This window comes from Hyaena hyaena, unplaced genomic scaffold (genome assembly GCF_003009895.1).
Source record: "Hyaena hyaena isolate Hyena2069 unplaced genomic scaffold, ASM300989v1 scaffold_750, whole genome shotgun sequence".
Lineage (NCBI taxonomy): Eukaryota > Metazoa > Chordata > Mammalia > Carnivora > Hyaenidae > Hyaena > Hyaena hyaena.
Window position 1 is genome coordinate 480,440 of NW_024081385.1, and position 15,942 is coordinate 496,381.

Genomic DNA, 15,942 nt, shown 5'->3' on the forward strand with positions numbered 1-15,942 from the left:
TTATACTGTTATCAAGATGAAACATTTTAAGGACATAATTTAATCAACAATTTATATTTTCAAATTTAAACAGGCTGTGCTGAGTAGTATCTTACGCTTAATGATTGAGTGACATTACTATAAATTTGCTTTTTCTAATCATATTCAAATAGCTCAGAATTCATCCACAGTAACTATGTAATAAATGAAGTTGTTGTGTGTTTTTTTTTTTTTGTAATTGTCCTCGTGAGGATTTTAGGTCTTTGCCGTTCAAATAGGCAAATAGTTCCTTTTAATGCATTGATTTATGTGAAAGTGGGGGCAGAGTGAATGAGAAACAACCTTCCCTAATGTGAAAGGACAAGATATTAATGCATCACCAAACCTTCTGCCATAGGATTCTTTAGCTTTCCTGAGATAAATGGTATATTTTGTGGGGGTATGATTGGCATTGCCTTGGAATACTATCAGTTATACAAGTTATTAAAAAAAAAAAAACTGTTACTAAGTTATGAAATTGAAAAAAATAATCCCTGAAATTGTCAGAGCAAGAATATCAGTGAAGTAATTCCTGATAGTGTAAATTGAAGATTTATGCAGTAAACTATTGAATAAAAAAAAAATGGATAATGGGCTGTCACTTGAGATTGGCTAACATATAGTTTATGAGACAAGACAAGCACCTTCCTTTATAGCATGCATTTGTAGTCAACTTCCTTATCCTTTGCTAATTTAAAGGGAAAGTGGATGTTAATGTAACATTAATTAATGTTAATACATTTCCATATTCTTGTTTAACAGTTTATGAAGTAAATATTCAGAAATATCATGTGACCATAATGTGACTATGAAGCAGAATGAACTCTTTATATATTACATTCAGTTCAGGGAAAGTTCAGTTCAGGGATAAATAGCATGATGTGTATGTTATTAAAATATTACTTTGTGCAGTGCTTTATATACATTAAGAACTATTATAAAGGCAAACTTCATCTTCCTGTTTTTTGGATTGTTAGTTTAAAACAACTTATTCCCACATAAAAAAAACTTAGAAAATTTTCCTGCATTAAAAATAAGATGAGCAAGAATAAAGGATGTTGGGATGCTTCACATATGAATGTCTTATGCATTTCCATTAAACTGATGCAGCCAGCTATTGTTCCTCTAGATAGAGATTTTGTGAGCTGCTTATTGGTTTATTCATATCCAGAAGAGTGAATGTATTGCAAGTATCCTTGTGTATATTAGAGGTGATTAACAGTAGAAGGAAAAAAAAGAAATGAGGTCTGAAGACAGTGTTATTTGTACTATCTCAATCTTCAGGCATATAAAAATTATACATATACCCATTTCCAAGTTTATCTTCCACTGTTGTTCACTATGAGCATGTGGTAGTGAAGCTATAGATACAACTAAAATGTTTTTCTTTTAACTTCTTGCATATTCTCAAACCACCTGATCTCTATAATACTCCCCTCATGGAGTTGTCCAAAAAGAAGTTCACCATACTGCATCTTGTGTCATCCTCTGTTTTAAGGTCCAGTAAAAGTCTATCATTAAGCAGAAAGAGATTGAGCTTTCTGTTTAGTTCCTTACAGGGAGTAAGTTCTATAAGAAAAGAAGATTTGTTTCTGTTGCCATAAAGTCTGTGTTGCATTAAGTATTTTCCATGTGGAATGGAAAGTGAAAGAATATTCAGAAATTAACCTTCAGGGTGCCTGGGTGGCTTAGTCGGTTAAGCGTCCGACTTTCGCTTAGGTCATGATCTCGCAGTTCGTGGGTTCGGGCCCCGCGTCGGGCTCTGTGCTGACTGCCAGCTCAGAGCCTGGAGCCTATTTCAGGGTCTGTGTCTCCCTCTCTCTCTGACCCTCCCCTGCTCACACTGTCTCTCTCTCCCTCTCTCCTAGAAATAAATTTAAAAAAATATATTAAAAAAAAAAAGAAATTAAGCTTCAGGGGTGCCTGGGTGGCTCAGTTGGTTAAGTGTCCGACTTCAACTCAGGTCATGATCTTGCAGTTTGTGGGTTCTGGCCCCTGTCAGGCTCTGTGCTGACAGCTAGCTCAGAGCCTGGAGCCTGTTTCAGATTCTGTGTCTCCCTCTCTCTCTGACCCTCCCCTGCTCATGCTGTCTCCTCTCAGAAATAAATAAAAAACATTTAAAAAAAGATACAAGTTTCAGAAACTCTTGAGACATATGAAAGCATAGTGAGCTAAATAAACCAAGGCTGGAGATGAAATAACTTTACTTCAAAGGGGAAAAACAGTGGGGGAGAAGGAGGGAGGCAAACCATGAGAGAACAAACCGAGGGCTGATGGGGGTGGGAGAAGGGTAAGGGGGGGGGGTGATGAGCATGGAGGAGGGCACTTGTGGGGATGAGCACTGGGTGTTATATGGAAACCAACTTGACAATAAGCTATTAAAAAAAGAAATAACTTTACTTCATAAATAGCTTAATAATAGCTCTAATACATAAAGAGCCATTACAAGTCAATTGAAAAGATAGTTTACAAAAAAATCCTAGTAAATATAAAAAGTATTTAACTGCACTGTTAATTAAAGAAATAAGAAACAAATAAAAATACACCAGTTTGGTTCTTTAAATAAGGAAAGTGAGGCTCAGAAAGGTTATATGACTTGCCCTGGGTCATTAAGTTCAATGAGAAACCCTAAATTTGAATGCTTCCTGCCTGTTTGGTGGGATTATGACTGACTTTTCTCCATTAATTTTGTAAATTTTTAGCACAGAGCCAAGAAGATGGAAGGTTTGTCTACTATAAGATATGAACAAGATCCTGAAACATTATAGGCAACGTTACATCCTTTTTAATAGTTGTTACTCATTACGGGGATGTTGCATTTCTCCACAGATTTTTATTTCCTTGACCCATGAGGAAAAAATGGATAACATTTAAACTTGAATTCATTCAGGATATACATTGTCACTAACTAGATTTTCTTTTTAATTAATTTAACTTTAATCATAACTATAGATAAGGCCTATGTTTTTGTTTATATAAGAATCAAAACACAAAATTAGTCAAATATAATCTTAGTATGAAAATTTTATTATTTTTTTTAATTTTTTTTTAATGTTTTTATTTATTTCTGGGAGAGAGAGAGACAGTGTGAGCAGGGGAGGGTCAGAGAGAGAGGGAGTCACAGACTGAAACAGGCTCCAGGCTCTGAGCTGGCAGTCAGCACAGAGCCCGACATGGGGCTCGAACCCACGAACAGCAAGATCATGACCTAAGCGAAAGTCGGACGCTTAACCGACTAAGCCACCCAGGCGCCCCCTTAGTATGAAAATTTTAAAGCTAATGAATCTATATCCTGCAATCGTGCTCTTATTTGCAGATGGAGAACATCATTGGAACACTAAGAGATTCCAACCTGAAGCTGACGCTTGCTTTCGGAATAGGAATGCATCACGCTGGGCTACATGAGAGGGACCGAAAAACAGTAGAGGAGCTATTTGTAAACTGTAAAGTTCAGGTATTTTATTTTTCATAAATAGACTTTTAAATGTAACTTATAAGTTATGTTTTAGTTAAGTATATTTTATTTTCTAGGTTCTTATTGCTACAAGTACATTAGCCTGGGGTGTAAACTTTCCAGCTCATTTAGTAATTATTAAGGGAACAGAATATTATGATGGAAAAACAAGACGTTATGTGGATTTTCCCATTACAGGTAATTTTTTCTTAATTTACAGAAACATTAAGCTTCTATTTTAGCCTAGGTAACCTGAATTTGCATGAACTGAACTGTAGACAATTGATCACATTTGAACATGCTTTGAGTAAATTGTAAAGTTTTATTTCCATGCAGTGCAAATGCTATTCAAAGTTGAGCTGTTTCATTTACTTTTACTTATGAAATGTGTTAATAAACATCAAAAGCATAACTAGTGGTTTCAGATTCACAAATAGATAAAAAGTACTGATTGGTAGCTATTAGTGACTTAATAAATTATAGTTAAACACTGTACTGTTTAATTTTAAATCTGTTTCACTAGAAATAGTTCCATGGGGCTACTAGAACCAAAAAGCTTGTTGCTATGATTTCTACATGCTGTGATTTGTGATTCATGCATATTTTAAAACTTGATAAAAACATTGTTGCTGAATTCTGAAGAGGGAAATATACTGTGTGTTTTTCCACTTAGTGATTACATGTAAAAACTATATTATTTCTAAATTATTTCTTACCTCAGAGATTCCTGCTGTATAAAAAAAAAGAACATTTGTACCTTAAGTGGGAAGAGGGTGAGGGCTAAATGGATCCAGGGAGTCCATTCATGGGGAAAAATAATCAAATAAATCTGCTGAAGAGATTTACCCATATGTGTTTTGCTTTCTCTTGTTTAACTAAAACAGTAATAACTCTTAAACAGCATTTTTAAAAGTATTTAGCTAAAGGAAATTTTTATCTTTCTTACTTATCGAAATAGTAAGAGAGACCCTTGGGGATCCAATTTTCTCTTAATGAATTAATTAATTATTAGGAAACTCAACAGTGGGCTTCAGAGCTAATATACATGCCCTTAATATATTCTGTATCCTTTGTTATTTTGTTGTGTTGTCGAAACATGCTGTGTAATCACTAAGCTGCCACAATATCGAATACCTCTTGTTCTCTTTTTTTATAGATGTACTCCAGATGATGGGGCGTGCTGGAAGGCCTCAGTTTGATGACCAAGGCAAAGCTGTAATTCTGGTTCATGACATAAAGAAAGACTTTTACAAAAAATTTCTTTATGAACCTTTTCCAGTAGAGTCAAGGTAAATTTTGCTATAAATTAATTTAAATGGATTCATGTCATAGCAGTTAATATTTGTGTCATGATATTTATAAAAATCAGCAAAAGTTCTAGTTCAAAAGAATTATTTGAAATGAAACTGAATATAATTATCACTGTAGGATAGAATTCAATTATAGTTTCATTTTTTAAAAAAACTTTTAAAAGAAACAGTTTTAGTTCAGTGTTGAATCAGATTGATTCTAGTGCCAGACAACCTGGGTTCATATCTGAGCTCCACTGCTTACTTCCTTGATCTTCAGCAAGTCATTTGATCCCCAGTGCCTTGGTGCACCTTCCTGTAAAATGGAAATGCTAGCAACACTGCCTATCTCAGAGGTTACTTGTAATGATCGAATGTATAGTGCATATAACAGGGTCTATCACAAGTAAGCATTTAATAATAAAGTTCTAGTTTGATATGTGTTCTTATTCTCTAGGAAATAAAGAAATCCAGAATAAAGGGACTTGTAATGAATAATTTGGGCTACTAGCTTATTTCAGAATTATCACATCATTCTTCGTGTCACAGTAACTACCCCTTTGATAAAGGCTTCTCTCTTTTTCTCAGCTAAAAATAGCCTTTCTCCCTCGGATTTGTGTATTTTTTACTTGGAACATTTATCACCAGCTCACTTATATCAGTCTTTTTTAATATACTGTATTCTAACTGCAAAGGACAACACATGTTTCCCATTGATAGTGTAAAGAGTTATGGGAATTTTTATTCTAAAGACTAATGTTCAATTTTTTTACTTAGAAAATATAAAAACATGGATACAGTTAACATTGTGATATAATTTATGACCCTATATATAATATGTATTATATACAAATATATATAAGATATATATTTTTTAAGAGGGCATGAATAATGATCTAAATATCTCAAAAATTTGGGAATAAATTAATAAGTTAAACTCAAAGAAAGGAGAAGATAAAGAGCAAGAATCAAAGAACAGAAACCAAATATATTTTAGAAAAAAATCAATAAAGCCAAAAGTTGGTCCTTTGAAAGCAATGAAATTGATAAGCCTTTAAGTCTGATCAAAAAGAGAGAGGTGGTAACTATATTGGTAATTATAGTCCGTTTCTTGAAATTAAAATTTGTGTATGTGTAAGTACTTTTATGTTAAAATACTACTACGAAATGGATAATGTTGCCTATGTCTAATAAAAGATATTATCTAAAAAAATAATGATAATAATAAATAAATGGTAGAATTCAGAAAAGAGAGAGAAAGAATGAACAAAATAAATAATATTAATAATGAAAAGATATAGGCATTTAAAAATATAAAAACATGCAGGGGCGCCTGGGTGGCTTAGTCGGTTAAGTGTCCGACTTTCGCTTAGGTCATGATCTCGCGGTTTGTGGGTTCGAGCCCCGCATCAGGCTCTGTGCTGACTGCCAGATCAGAGCCTGGAGCCTATTTCAGAGTCTGTGTCTCCCTCTCTCTCTGACCCTCCCCTGCTCACACTGTCTCTCTCTCTCTCTCTCTCTCCTAGAAATAAATAAAAAAATATTGAAAATAAATAAATAAAAATATAAAAACATGCAAATAAAAATTTAGATCAAATACTAAAATTCATTTAAAAACTTAGCAAACTGACACACAAAAAAATAGAAAATCTAGTTTCTTATTCTATCAAAGCAATTGAATATGAAATTTAAAATATTTTCACAAAGAAATCTTCAGACTCAGTTGCTTTACTAGTGAATTCTTTATAACATTAAGGATAAAATAACATCAAACTTACATGAACTCTTCCTAATTGAAGAAAAGATAAGACTATTTGCCAACTTATTTTATAAAATCAGAATAACCTTGATACCAAAACCTGATAAATTTACCAAAAAAGAATGTTAGCAAATCTGTACCTCTCATAAATATAGATGTAGAAATCCTAAACAACATTAGTAAATTGAATCATGTATAAATTATTTTATAAATGTGAAGTTGACTTATTATTTAAAAATAAATTAGTATCATTTAGTACATGACAGGAAAAAATGAGAAAAATCATATGATTATTTCATAGATGTAAAAAAAAGTGAAAAAATGTCACACCCATGTATAATAAAAGCTCTTAGCAAATAGTAATATAAAGAAATGTCCTTAATCTGCTAAAGAGTCAATTTACTGCAAGCATCATAGTCAATAATGAAATTTTTAAAGTTTTCCCTTTGAGATAGTCAATGATACAAGAGTATTGTTCTCACCATGTCCAGTAAGCTTTGTGCTTAAAGCTCAAGCCACTGCAGTAAGGTAAGGATCCGAAATAAGAGTCAGAAAATCCTTTGAACTAGGGTAGTGACTAAACAGCACAAAAGGAGGGCTTCTGGGGAACTGGTGATGCTTGATCTTGGTGTTGGGTACACAGGTGTATACACATTGTGAGAATTACTTAAGTTGTACATGTATGATTTATGTAATTCTCTGTATGTATATTCAGTAATAATTAACTAAAAATTTTAATTTTGTACTTCAATATAACTATTATTAATACTTGTCTATCGCAGAGTATTTCATAGTTTATATTCTAACCTCTATTAATGGGCCTTTCAAGAGTTTCCTATTTCTTCTTACATCTAATGTTGCAGCAAAGTAGTTTGCTTCCCGATCCTGGTCTATAAATGTTTCTCTAGCAGGTAAAAATGAAAAGTGAGGGGCGCCTGGGTGGCTTAGTCGGTTAAGCGTCCGACTTTCGCTTAGGTCATGATCTCGCAGTTCGTGGGTTCGGGCCCCACGTCGGGCTCTGTGCTGCCTGCCAGCTCGGAGCCTGGAGCCTGTTTCAGAGTCTGTGACTGCCTCTCTCTCTGACCCTCCCCTGCTCACGCTGTCTCTCTCTCTCTCTCCTAAAAATAAATTAAAAAATATTAAAAAAAAAAAATGAAAAGTGAAATTGCTGGGTCATAGTGATTATTCAGATAGATTGGCAAGCTGCCCTCTCAGTTGAGTATACAGATTTATACTCTGCCACTGATGAATTGAGAGTAATATAGAAACTCATTTTTTTTAATCATTCAATTTATTGCCATTTTCTAGTGTCCTTAAAACATCCTTTGCAAAAACTGTTTTTAATACCTTCATATTGTCCCCTGTATCATAATTTATTTATTAGCCTTTTCTGTTGTTGGACACTGCTTCCCTTTTTTAGTATTTTACATAAGAAACTAAAATGAACATTATGTTATGTCAGTCTTTGAACACATCTGATCATCTTTATATACTCTATAACCCCAGTACAATTGTATTTCGTTTGATGAGGAACTTAACACTCACTGAGTACATGAAAGGAATATCTTTACTCATAAAGGTCACCCCTATCTTGCCAACTCTCCTTTCATCTGCCTCTGTATTATTCCATACTTACTCCCATACCCCATAAATATACTCTTCCCTACTCTCCAAGTTACATCTGCTGTTGCCCATTCATACCTTTTCTCCTCTTGGCTCTTATCTTTTCCTGAAAGTTACTAGCCCTTCTGTCAGCCTGCTATGTGAGATATAGTGTGTCTCATTTAACGTTCATGTATGTTTCCCCTATCTTGTTCACTATATAGCTTATTAGGAGTGCTCTCTGACCATCTAAATGCAGAGATTGCTGGTGGTACAATTACATCTAAGCAAGATGCAATGGATTATATCACCTGGACTTACTTTTTCCGACGTCTTATCATGAACCCCAGGTAAGTGTAGGGCAACTATTTATCTTTCTGTTTTACAATGAAAGAAATGATTTTTGAAAGTAACTAATCCCTAAATTGTAGTACATAACGAAAAAGTCAACACTTTGGACATTCTAGTATATATGAATTTGCCCAGAGAATCACCGCTGTCTCTAATATGATCACATTATATTATAATATATTTGAAAATGAATAATTGTATGCACTTATTACTTAGCTTATTTTAATTAACTTAGGATATCCTTGAGGAGTTTGCTCTGTAGTTAGGGAGACAGAACACCTGAAATCATTAAGAAATGATTAAATGATTAAGCTAGATGGTAGTTACTGACTTAGGTGCAGTTGGAATTCAGAGAAGAATGAGTCTGGTGCAGTTGTAGAAGGGAGAATTTGTAAGGCATTTGTAATGATTGATAAGAACCCTGCAAGAGGAAATAAAATTAAGGGAGTTGTGGTGGAGTGTCTTTTACTTTCAGACAGTATAGGTCAGATCTTCATTCAGCACTTATTTGTCAAATGTTACCCTAGATATTGAGGATAAAGATTGGTGGACATTATCCTCCATCTTCAATGGCTGATCTTTTTTTTTTTTTTAAGAGAGAACAAGACAGATAGGGGCAGAGGGAGAGAGAGAATCCCAAGCAGGCTCCATGCCCAGTGCAGAGTCCCAACACTGGGCTCAATTTCATGACTGAGATCATGACCTGAGGCAAAATCAAGAGTCAGACACTTAGACTGAGCTACCCAGGTGCCCTGGTTGATCTTTAAATGTGGGAAAAAGACATAAATGATTGCAATGTAAATCATAAGTTTTCTGATAGGATTGTATTTAAGCCTTTGAAAGCAATAACTACACAGAGACTATACTTCAGCCAAATTTTGAATCTGAAATGGGAGTAGAAAAGGTCAGAGGCACAAAAATACTGTATGTGCACAGGCTCCCATGGCTTGAAACAGCATTTGTAGAATGCCCAGAAGTTTGATGCAGCCAAAGCTTAAGAGTATGGAAACCAAAAGATTGTCTTGACCAGAAAGTGGACCAAGCACCAGAGAGTAAATGGCCTGTATGTCATGCTAAGGTGTTTGCATTTGAGCCTATTGGCTGTGGTGAGTTTTTTGGGTTTCTTTTAAGTGTTTATTTATTTTTGAGAGAGAGAGAAATAGAGTGTGAGTAGGGGAGGGGCAGAGAGAGAGGGAGAAACAGAATCTGAAGCAGACTCTGGGCTCTGAGCTGTCAGCACAGAGCCCAATGGGGGACTCAAACCCACGAACCATGAAATTATGCCCTGAGCCAAAGTTGGACACTTAACCAACTGAACCACTCAGGCACCCCAGCTGTGGTGAATTTTTAAACACAGTTTAACATCCCCAATTAGGTTCAGTTTTGTTTCAATTATTATGACACAGATAGGAGTTTCAGAATATGGTGACCTTTTTCTGTTTCCTCACTGTTAGGGACTCTGGATTAGATATAAAATATCATTTGGGACATGATTGCAAGATTAGCGAAGTGGTCATCCAGCACTGAAGCTTTATGATAGCAACTAGATCACAGGATTAGAATTGTTGAAGGGTATACTGTCATGGACTTTACATGCACTCTGGTCCAACCTTCTTGCTTGATATTGAAAAAGGAACTTCTTGAAGTGACTTGCTCTGGATCCCAGAACTACTTTGTCAGAAAGCTAGAACTTAACAACATAAGTTTTGTGACTCTACTCTAGGTTTTAGAGGGATGAGTGAGATACCAGTGAGAATAAAGGACCTACCTAGAGAGAACTGGAATAGGCATCACTCCTCATTGCTCTCGTTACAAACTACCTTCTATTTAATATTAATGTGGTAAGAAAAATCCACATGCAACCATGATGAACAATATTAATTAGGGACAAAACAATAAGCTTGAGAGAGGTTAGCACAGTGGACAAAGATGAAATTTTGAAGTATTATACTTTGGTTATAACTTAAAGAAATTATATTGAGCATCTGAGCCCAGAGACTTCTTGGGTATTGACAGTTTGGGGTATCTCCTGCTCATATGATTGTAGCCCACGTAAATAGTGAGTAATCCATAGTTCACTGTGCCTTACTACTTTACCTGATAGCCATCTTTGCTAGGGGGAAATTCTGGGGCTGGGAGACAAAAGAAGTATCATCTTGACATACTGGCTTAGGGCACTTGGCTGTTGTGGCAGCTATTTTTGCTGCCCCAAAGAAGATCTAGATATCCCCTCCTACAACACCAACACCATGAAAGGAGACATTAACCCATACCACCTCTACGTAAGAAGTTCCTTTCACTTTCATGCTTTTGTTGTCACTCTTCTCTTTGCCTGCAGTATACCCTTAAAGCCATCTAAGTTCTGACAGTCTTAAAAGTCCAACCATGTATTGATAAATGCACTTAAATAAATTTTCAGAAGGTGATGGTTTAAACACTCTTGAGTATCTGTATCAAAGTTGCTAGTTCTTTATGTAGCCATCTGAACATATTTTGAGATACCTGGCTAGGTTAAGACTAAAACTGTCATTATTATGCTGAAGTAGAAACCTGTGCCCAAGCTGTTGCTGTGTGAATTAATCAGTCCAAAATTGGTACAGCAATATATATTTTTGAAGGCCTGTGATGACATTTTTCACAAAAAATATAACAAGCAATTCTAAAACTTCTGTGGAACCACAAAAGACCTCCAATACGAAAAGCAAACTTGATAAAGAAGAACTAAGCTGGAGGCATCACACTTTCTGATTTCAAACCATATTACAAAGGTATAGTAATCAAAACTGTGATATTGGCATAAAAACAGACACACAGATGAATGAAACAGAACACAGAGCCTGGTAATATGGTCAATTAATTTACTACAAAAGAGCCAAGAGTATATGATGGAGAAAGGATAATCTCTTTAATAAATGATACTGGGAATGCTGGATATTCACATGCAAAAGAATGAAACCGGACCCATATATTTCACCATGCACAAAAATCAACTCAAAATGGATGAAAGACTTGAAGGGAAGATCTAAATCCGTAAAACTACTAGATGACATAGCCTTGACAATGGCGTTGGTGATGACTTTTTGGATTTGACACCAAAAGCAAAGGCAATAAAATAAAAAATAAGCAAGAAGGACCACATCAAACTAAAATGCTTCTACATAGCAAAGGAAATCATCAGCAAAATGAAAAGGCAACCTACTAAATAGTAGAAAATGTTTGCAAATCATATATCTGAAAAGGGTTTAATATCCAAAATATATATAAAGAATTCATACAACTAAGTAGAAAAATAACAATCTTACTAAAAAATGGGCTAAGGATCTGAATAGATATTTTTCCAAAGAAGACATAGAGATGGCCAATAAGTTCATGAAAAGGTGTTCGACATCACTGATCATCAGGGACATGCAAATCAGAACCACAATAAGCTATTATCTCACACCTTTAGAATGGGGGTTATCAAAAAGACAAGAAATAACAAATGTTTATGAGGATGTAGAGAAAAGTGAACCCTTGTGCACTGTTAGTAAGAATGAAAATTGGTGAAGCCAGTTGGTGTGGAAAACTGTATAGAGGTTCCTCAAAAAAGAAATAGAACTACCATATGATCCAGCAGTTCCACTGCTGGGTATTTATCCAAAGAAAATGAAATCACTACTGAAAAAGGTATCTACATCCCTGTGTTCATTGAAGCATTATTTACGAGAGCAAACACATAGAAACAACCTAAGTGTCCATCAGTGGCTGAACAAATAGACATCAACACACATGCATGTACATGTACACACATGGGCATGCACACACACACTGAAATATTGTTCAGCCATGAAAAAAGAAGGAAATCCTGCTGTTTGCAACAATATTGATGGACCTGGAGGACACTATGCTAAGTTAAATGTCAGACAGAGAAAGATCTACGTGATCTCACTTGTTTGTGGACTTTAACAACAAAAACGACAAAAACTCGTAGAGAACGGATTGGTGGGTAGGGTGGCAGAATGAGTGAAGGGGTACAAACTTCCAGTTACAAGATAAATAATCTTGGAAATCTAATGTACAACATGGTGATTACAGTTAATACTGTATTATATATTTGAAAGTTGGTAAGAGAGTAGTTCTTAAAAGTACTCATCACAAGAAAAACATTTATAACTATGTAAGGTGATGATTAACTAGGCTAATTATGGTAATCCTTTCACAATATTGGCATATATTGAATCATTGTGTTGTATACCTAAAATTACACAATGTTATATGTCAACTTTGTCTCAATTAGGAAGAAAAAAGATCAGCAACTGTATTAGGTTCTATTAGAAGGTAGTAGCAGTATAAGTATGCTAGTCTCAAAAAAATCGTAGAATCACCTTAAAATCACCATGAAATTGCCTTAGAAACCAAATCTATATTCCTTAATTCAGTAAATATTGAGTGCCTACTGTGTGTCAGGTACTCTAGTAGGAATTTTGAAGATGTATTAGTAAATTAAACAAAAATTTCTGCTTTCATGACATTCATATTCCTTTTAGCAGAGGGAGTAAGTTTAAAAGTTATGTTAGAAGGTGATGAGTGTGCCTAGGTGGCAATCTGTTAAGCATCTATCTGACCCTTGATTTTGGCTCAGGTCATGATTTCAGGGTCGTGAGATTGAGCCCTGTGTCTGGCTCCACACTGGGCATGGAGCTTGCTTAAGATTCCCTCTCTCCCAATCTCTCTGCCTGCCTGCCTGCCTCTCTCTCTCTTTCTCTTCTTTCCTTAAAATAGTGGGGGATCAGGGGAGAGTAAAAATGAGTGCTTTGAAAAAAAGAACAAAGTAATGAAGACCAGAAGACCAATAGCATAGACTAAGAGGGTTATAGTATTAAATAGGGAGACAGAGTGGATCTAATTAAAGGTGCTAAAGAGGGAAATGGGAAGATGTTGGTCAAAAGATAAAAACTTCCAGTTATAAAATAAATGCTATAACTATAGCATAGTGGCTGTAGGTAATAATACGGTATTATTTTGTTTTAAATATGCTGACTTTTGAACAAAGACTTGAAAGGGGTGAGAATTTTGACCATATGGATATCTAGGGAAAACATTTCAGACCAAGAGAACAGGAGAGATTCTAAGGCATGCATGTCTGGTATATTCAAGGCATAAAAAAGAGGAGTTGTAGCTGATGTGGAATGAATGAGCAGTAGACTGTAGCAAGAGATGCAGTTACTGATGTGGGGGGTTGGTGGCAATACCAGTCATGTGAGACCTTAGAGACCGTGGGAAGGACTTTGAATTTCATCGTTGATGATGTAAGAACCACTGTGGGGTTTTGAGTACAGGACTGACAGGATCTATTCATATCATAAGTGCAGGCAGTTATAATCATAAGTGTTCAAAATAATTTAAACTTACCTGTTCAAAGAAATTCTCAGATTCAATTATTTTAAATCCAACTAAACATTAATAGGAAACATGAAATCAAAATGATATAGAAAAGTTGAAAGTTGAGGATTGAAAGAAGATATGAAGGACAATAGCAACGAGAAAGCAACAGTTGTTGAATTAAAATCAGACAAAATGAAATTCAAGGCAAAGAAAGACTAAGAAGGACAAAGAAGAATGTTTCATATTGATAGCAAACACAATCACTAAATAGTTATAATAGTTTATAAAATTTTAGAAATAAAAACATCAAAATACAGAGAGCAAAAGCTGATGGAAGTTTAAGATGTTAATTAAATTACAGTCATTTTGAGAGAGTAACACATCTCTTGAAAATCACACCAAACAGATAAAAAATATTTTGTGAAATAGAGGATTTGAATAACAGTATTCTTGGATATATATATTATATATCTATATATACATGCATACATACATACCTCTTCCTCCAAAAAGAATATGCCTACTCACAAAACACTCATCAAAATTTATTGATAAAAATATACTGTGGACTAGACCACAAAGAACAACTCAGTATATTTCAAAACATACAGATCATAAGGCTACATTCCAAGTGAATAATACAATAATATTAGAAATAAACAAGAAAAAGGATGGCAAGGACAGTATACCTGCTTGGGGTTTAATTACTCTTTTTCTAGTGAAAGATGAAATTTTTCTGTAAAGGTATAGACTAGAGCTATATAAAAATAAAAGTATTATAAAACAAAGTCAATGAATTTTAGTCAAAGCACAATACGAAGGAATATTTATATATGTAGAGAATCTACAAAATATTTTGAGATGTTGTTTTGAGAGCCTAACTCATTTAGCTATCATCCCCATTTTATAGATGAAGAAGCTGAAGCACAAGGAGATTGATTAAGCAATTATCCCTACTTACACAGCTGCTGAGTGGCAGAGGCAGCCCTGGAATTCAGGCGCTCTGGCTCCAGGGGCTACAGTCTCCATCACCAGACTCATTATCAGATCCAGAACCCAAATACCCATACTCCTTTTCCACGTGTCTTTCCAGTGCTATGCTGGAAAATGTGTTCTTTATAAAAACCATCCCACACAAATCTTGGATGTATAACACTTTTGTTCATTTGATACAAAAAAAATTGTCCACTTTAATATCTATACCTTTACATCTGGATAAAAATGGAAACATGTGCCTAAATCAATTTTAATGACTCATATATTTTATTTAGTCTGCTATAGTGAGGTTCTACAGTTTTCTTTGTGATTGGCTCTTGATTGTATCTTTTTATTGTCTGTGCTAAACTCAGCTTTTCTGTAATCTGGAAGCAAAGAAAAGCACAAGAGTTTAGGAAATTGGTACATTTTTTGTACTTATTTTTAGATGTTAAAAGTTTTTTTTTAAGTTTATTTATTTATTTTGAGAGAGACAGAGATGGCACAAGTAGGGGAAAGAGAGAAAGAGAGAATCCCAGGCAGGTTTCATGCTGCCAGCACAGAGCCCGACACGGGGCTCCTACTCATGAAACTGATATCATGACTTGAGCTGAAACCAAGAGTCAGACACTCAACCACCTGAGCCACCCAGGAGCCCCAATCTGCTAAAAGTTTTAAGAAGGGTAAAATCATTGTCTCAAATGAAGGGCTTATATTATGTGTAGTTTTAATTTATCCTTAATACTCTGTATCATTCAGTGTCATAATCTGAGATTTAACTTTTGGTTGAGTGGGAGAGGCGATGTATACATTCATGTGTATGTTAAGGAGATAATGAGGTTTATTTAAGATAGACAAGACAAAGACTGCTTTGACAATAGTCCTACATAGGGGCGCCTGTGTGGCTCAGTCAGTTAAGTGTCTGACTTCTGCTCAGGTCATGATCTCATGGTCGTGGGTTCAAGCCCTGCGTTGGGCTCTGTTCTGACAGCTCAGAGCCTGGAGCATGTTTCAGATTCTGTATCTCCCTCTCTCTCTGACCCTCCCCTGCTCACACTGCCTCTCTCTCACACACACAAATAAATAAAACATTAAAAAAGTTTTAAATAGTCCTACATAGATAATAAATA

The 15,942-nt window shown here is 35.0% G+C and overlaps 1 protein-coding gene across 1 annotated transcript in view; it reads left to right on the forward strand.

Moving 5' to 3' along the window:
* The window catches only part of ASCC3 (activating signal cointegrator 1 complex subunit 3), a 332,522-nt gene that overhangs the window by 240,357 nt on the left and 76,223 nt on the right, over positions 1 to 15,942 (forward strand). Inside the window, exons 31-34 of the mRNA XM_039218367.1 lie at positions 3,335 to 3,472; positions 3,550 to 3,670; positions 4,629 to 4,761; positions 8,347 to 8,472. Of these exons, the coding sequence (XP_039074298.1) occupies positions 3,335 to 3,472; positions 3,550 to 3,670; positions 4,629 to 4,761; positions 8,347 to 8,472 (518 nt within the window). The remainder of the gene's footprint in view (positions 1 to 3,334; positions 3,473 to 3,549; positions 3,671 to 4,628; positions 4,762 to 8,346; positions 8,473 to 15,942) is intronic.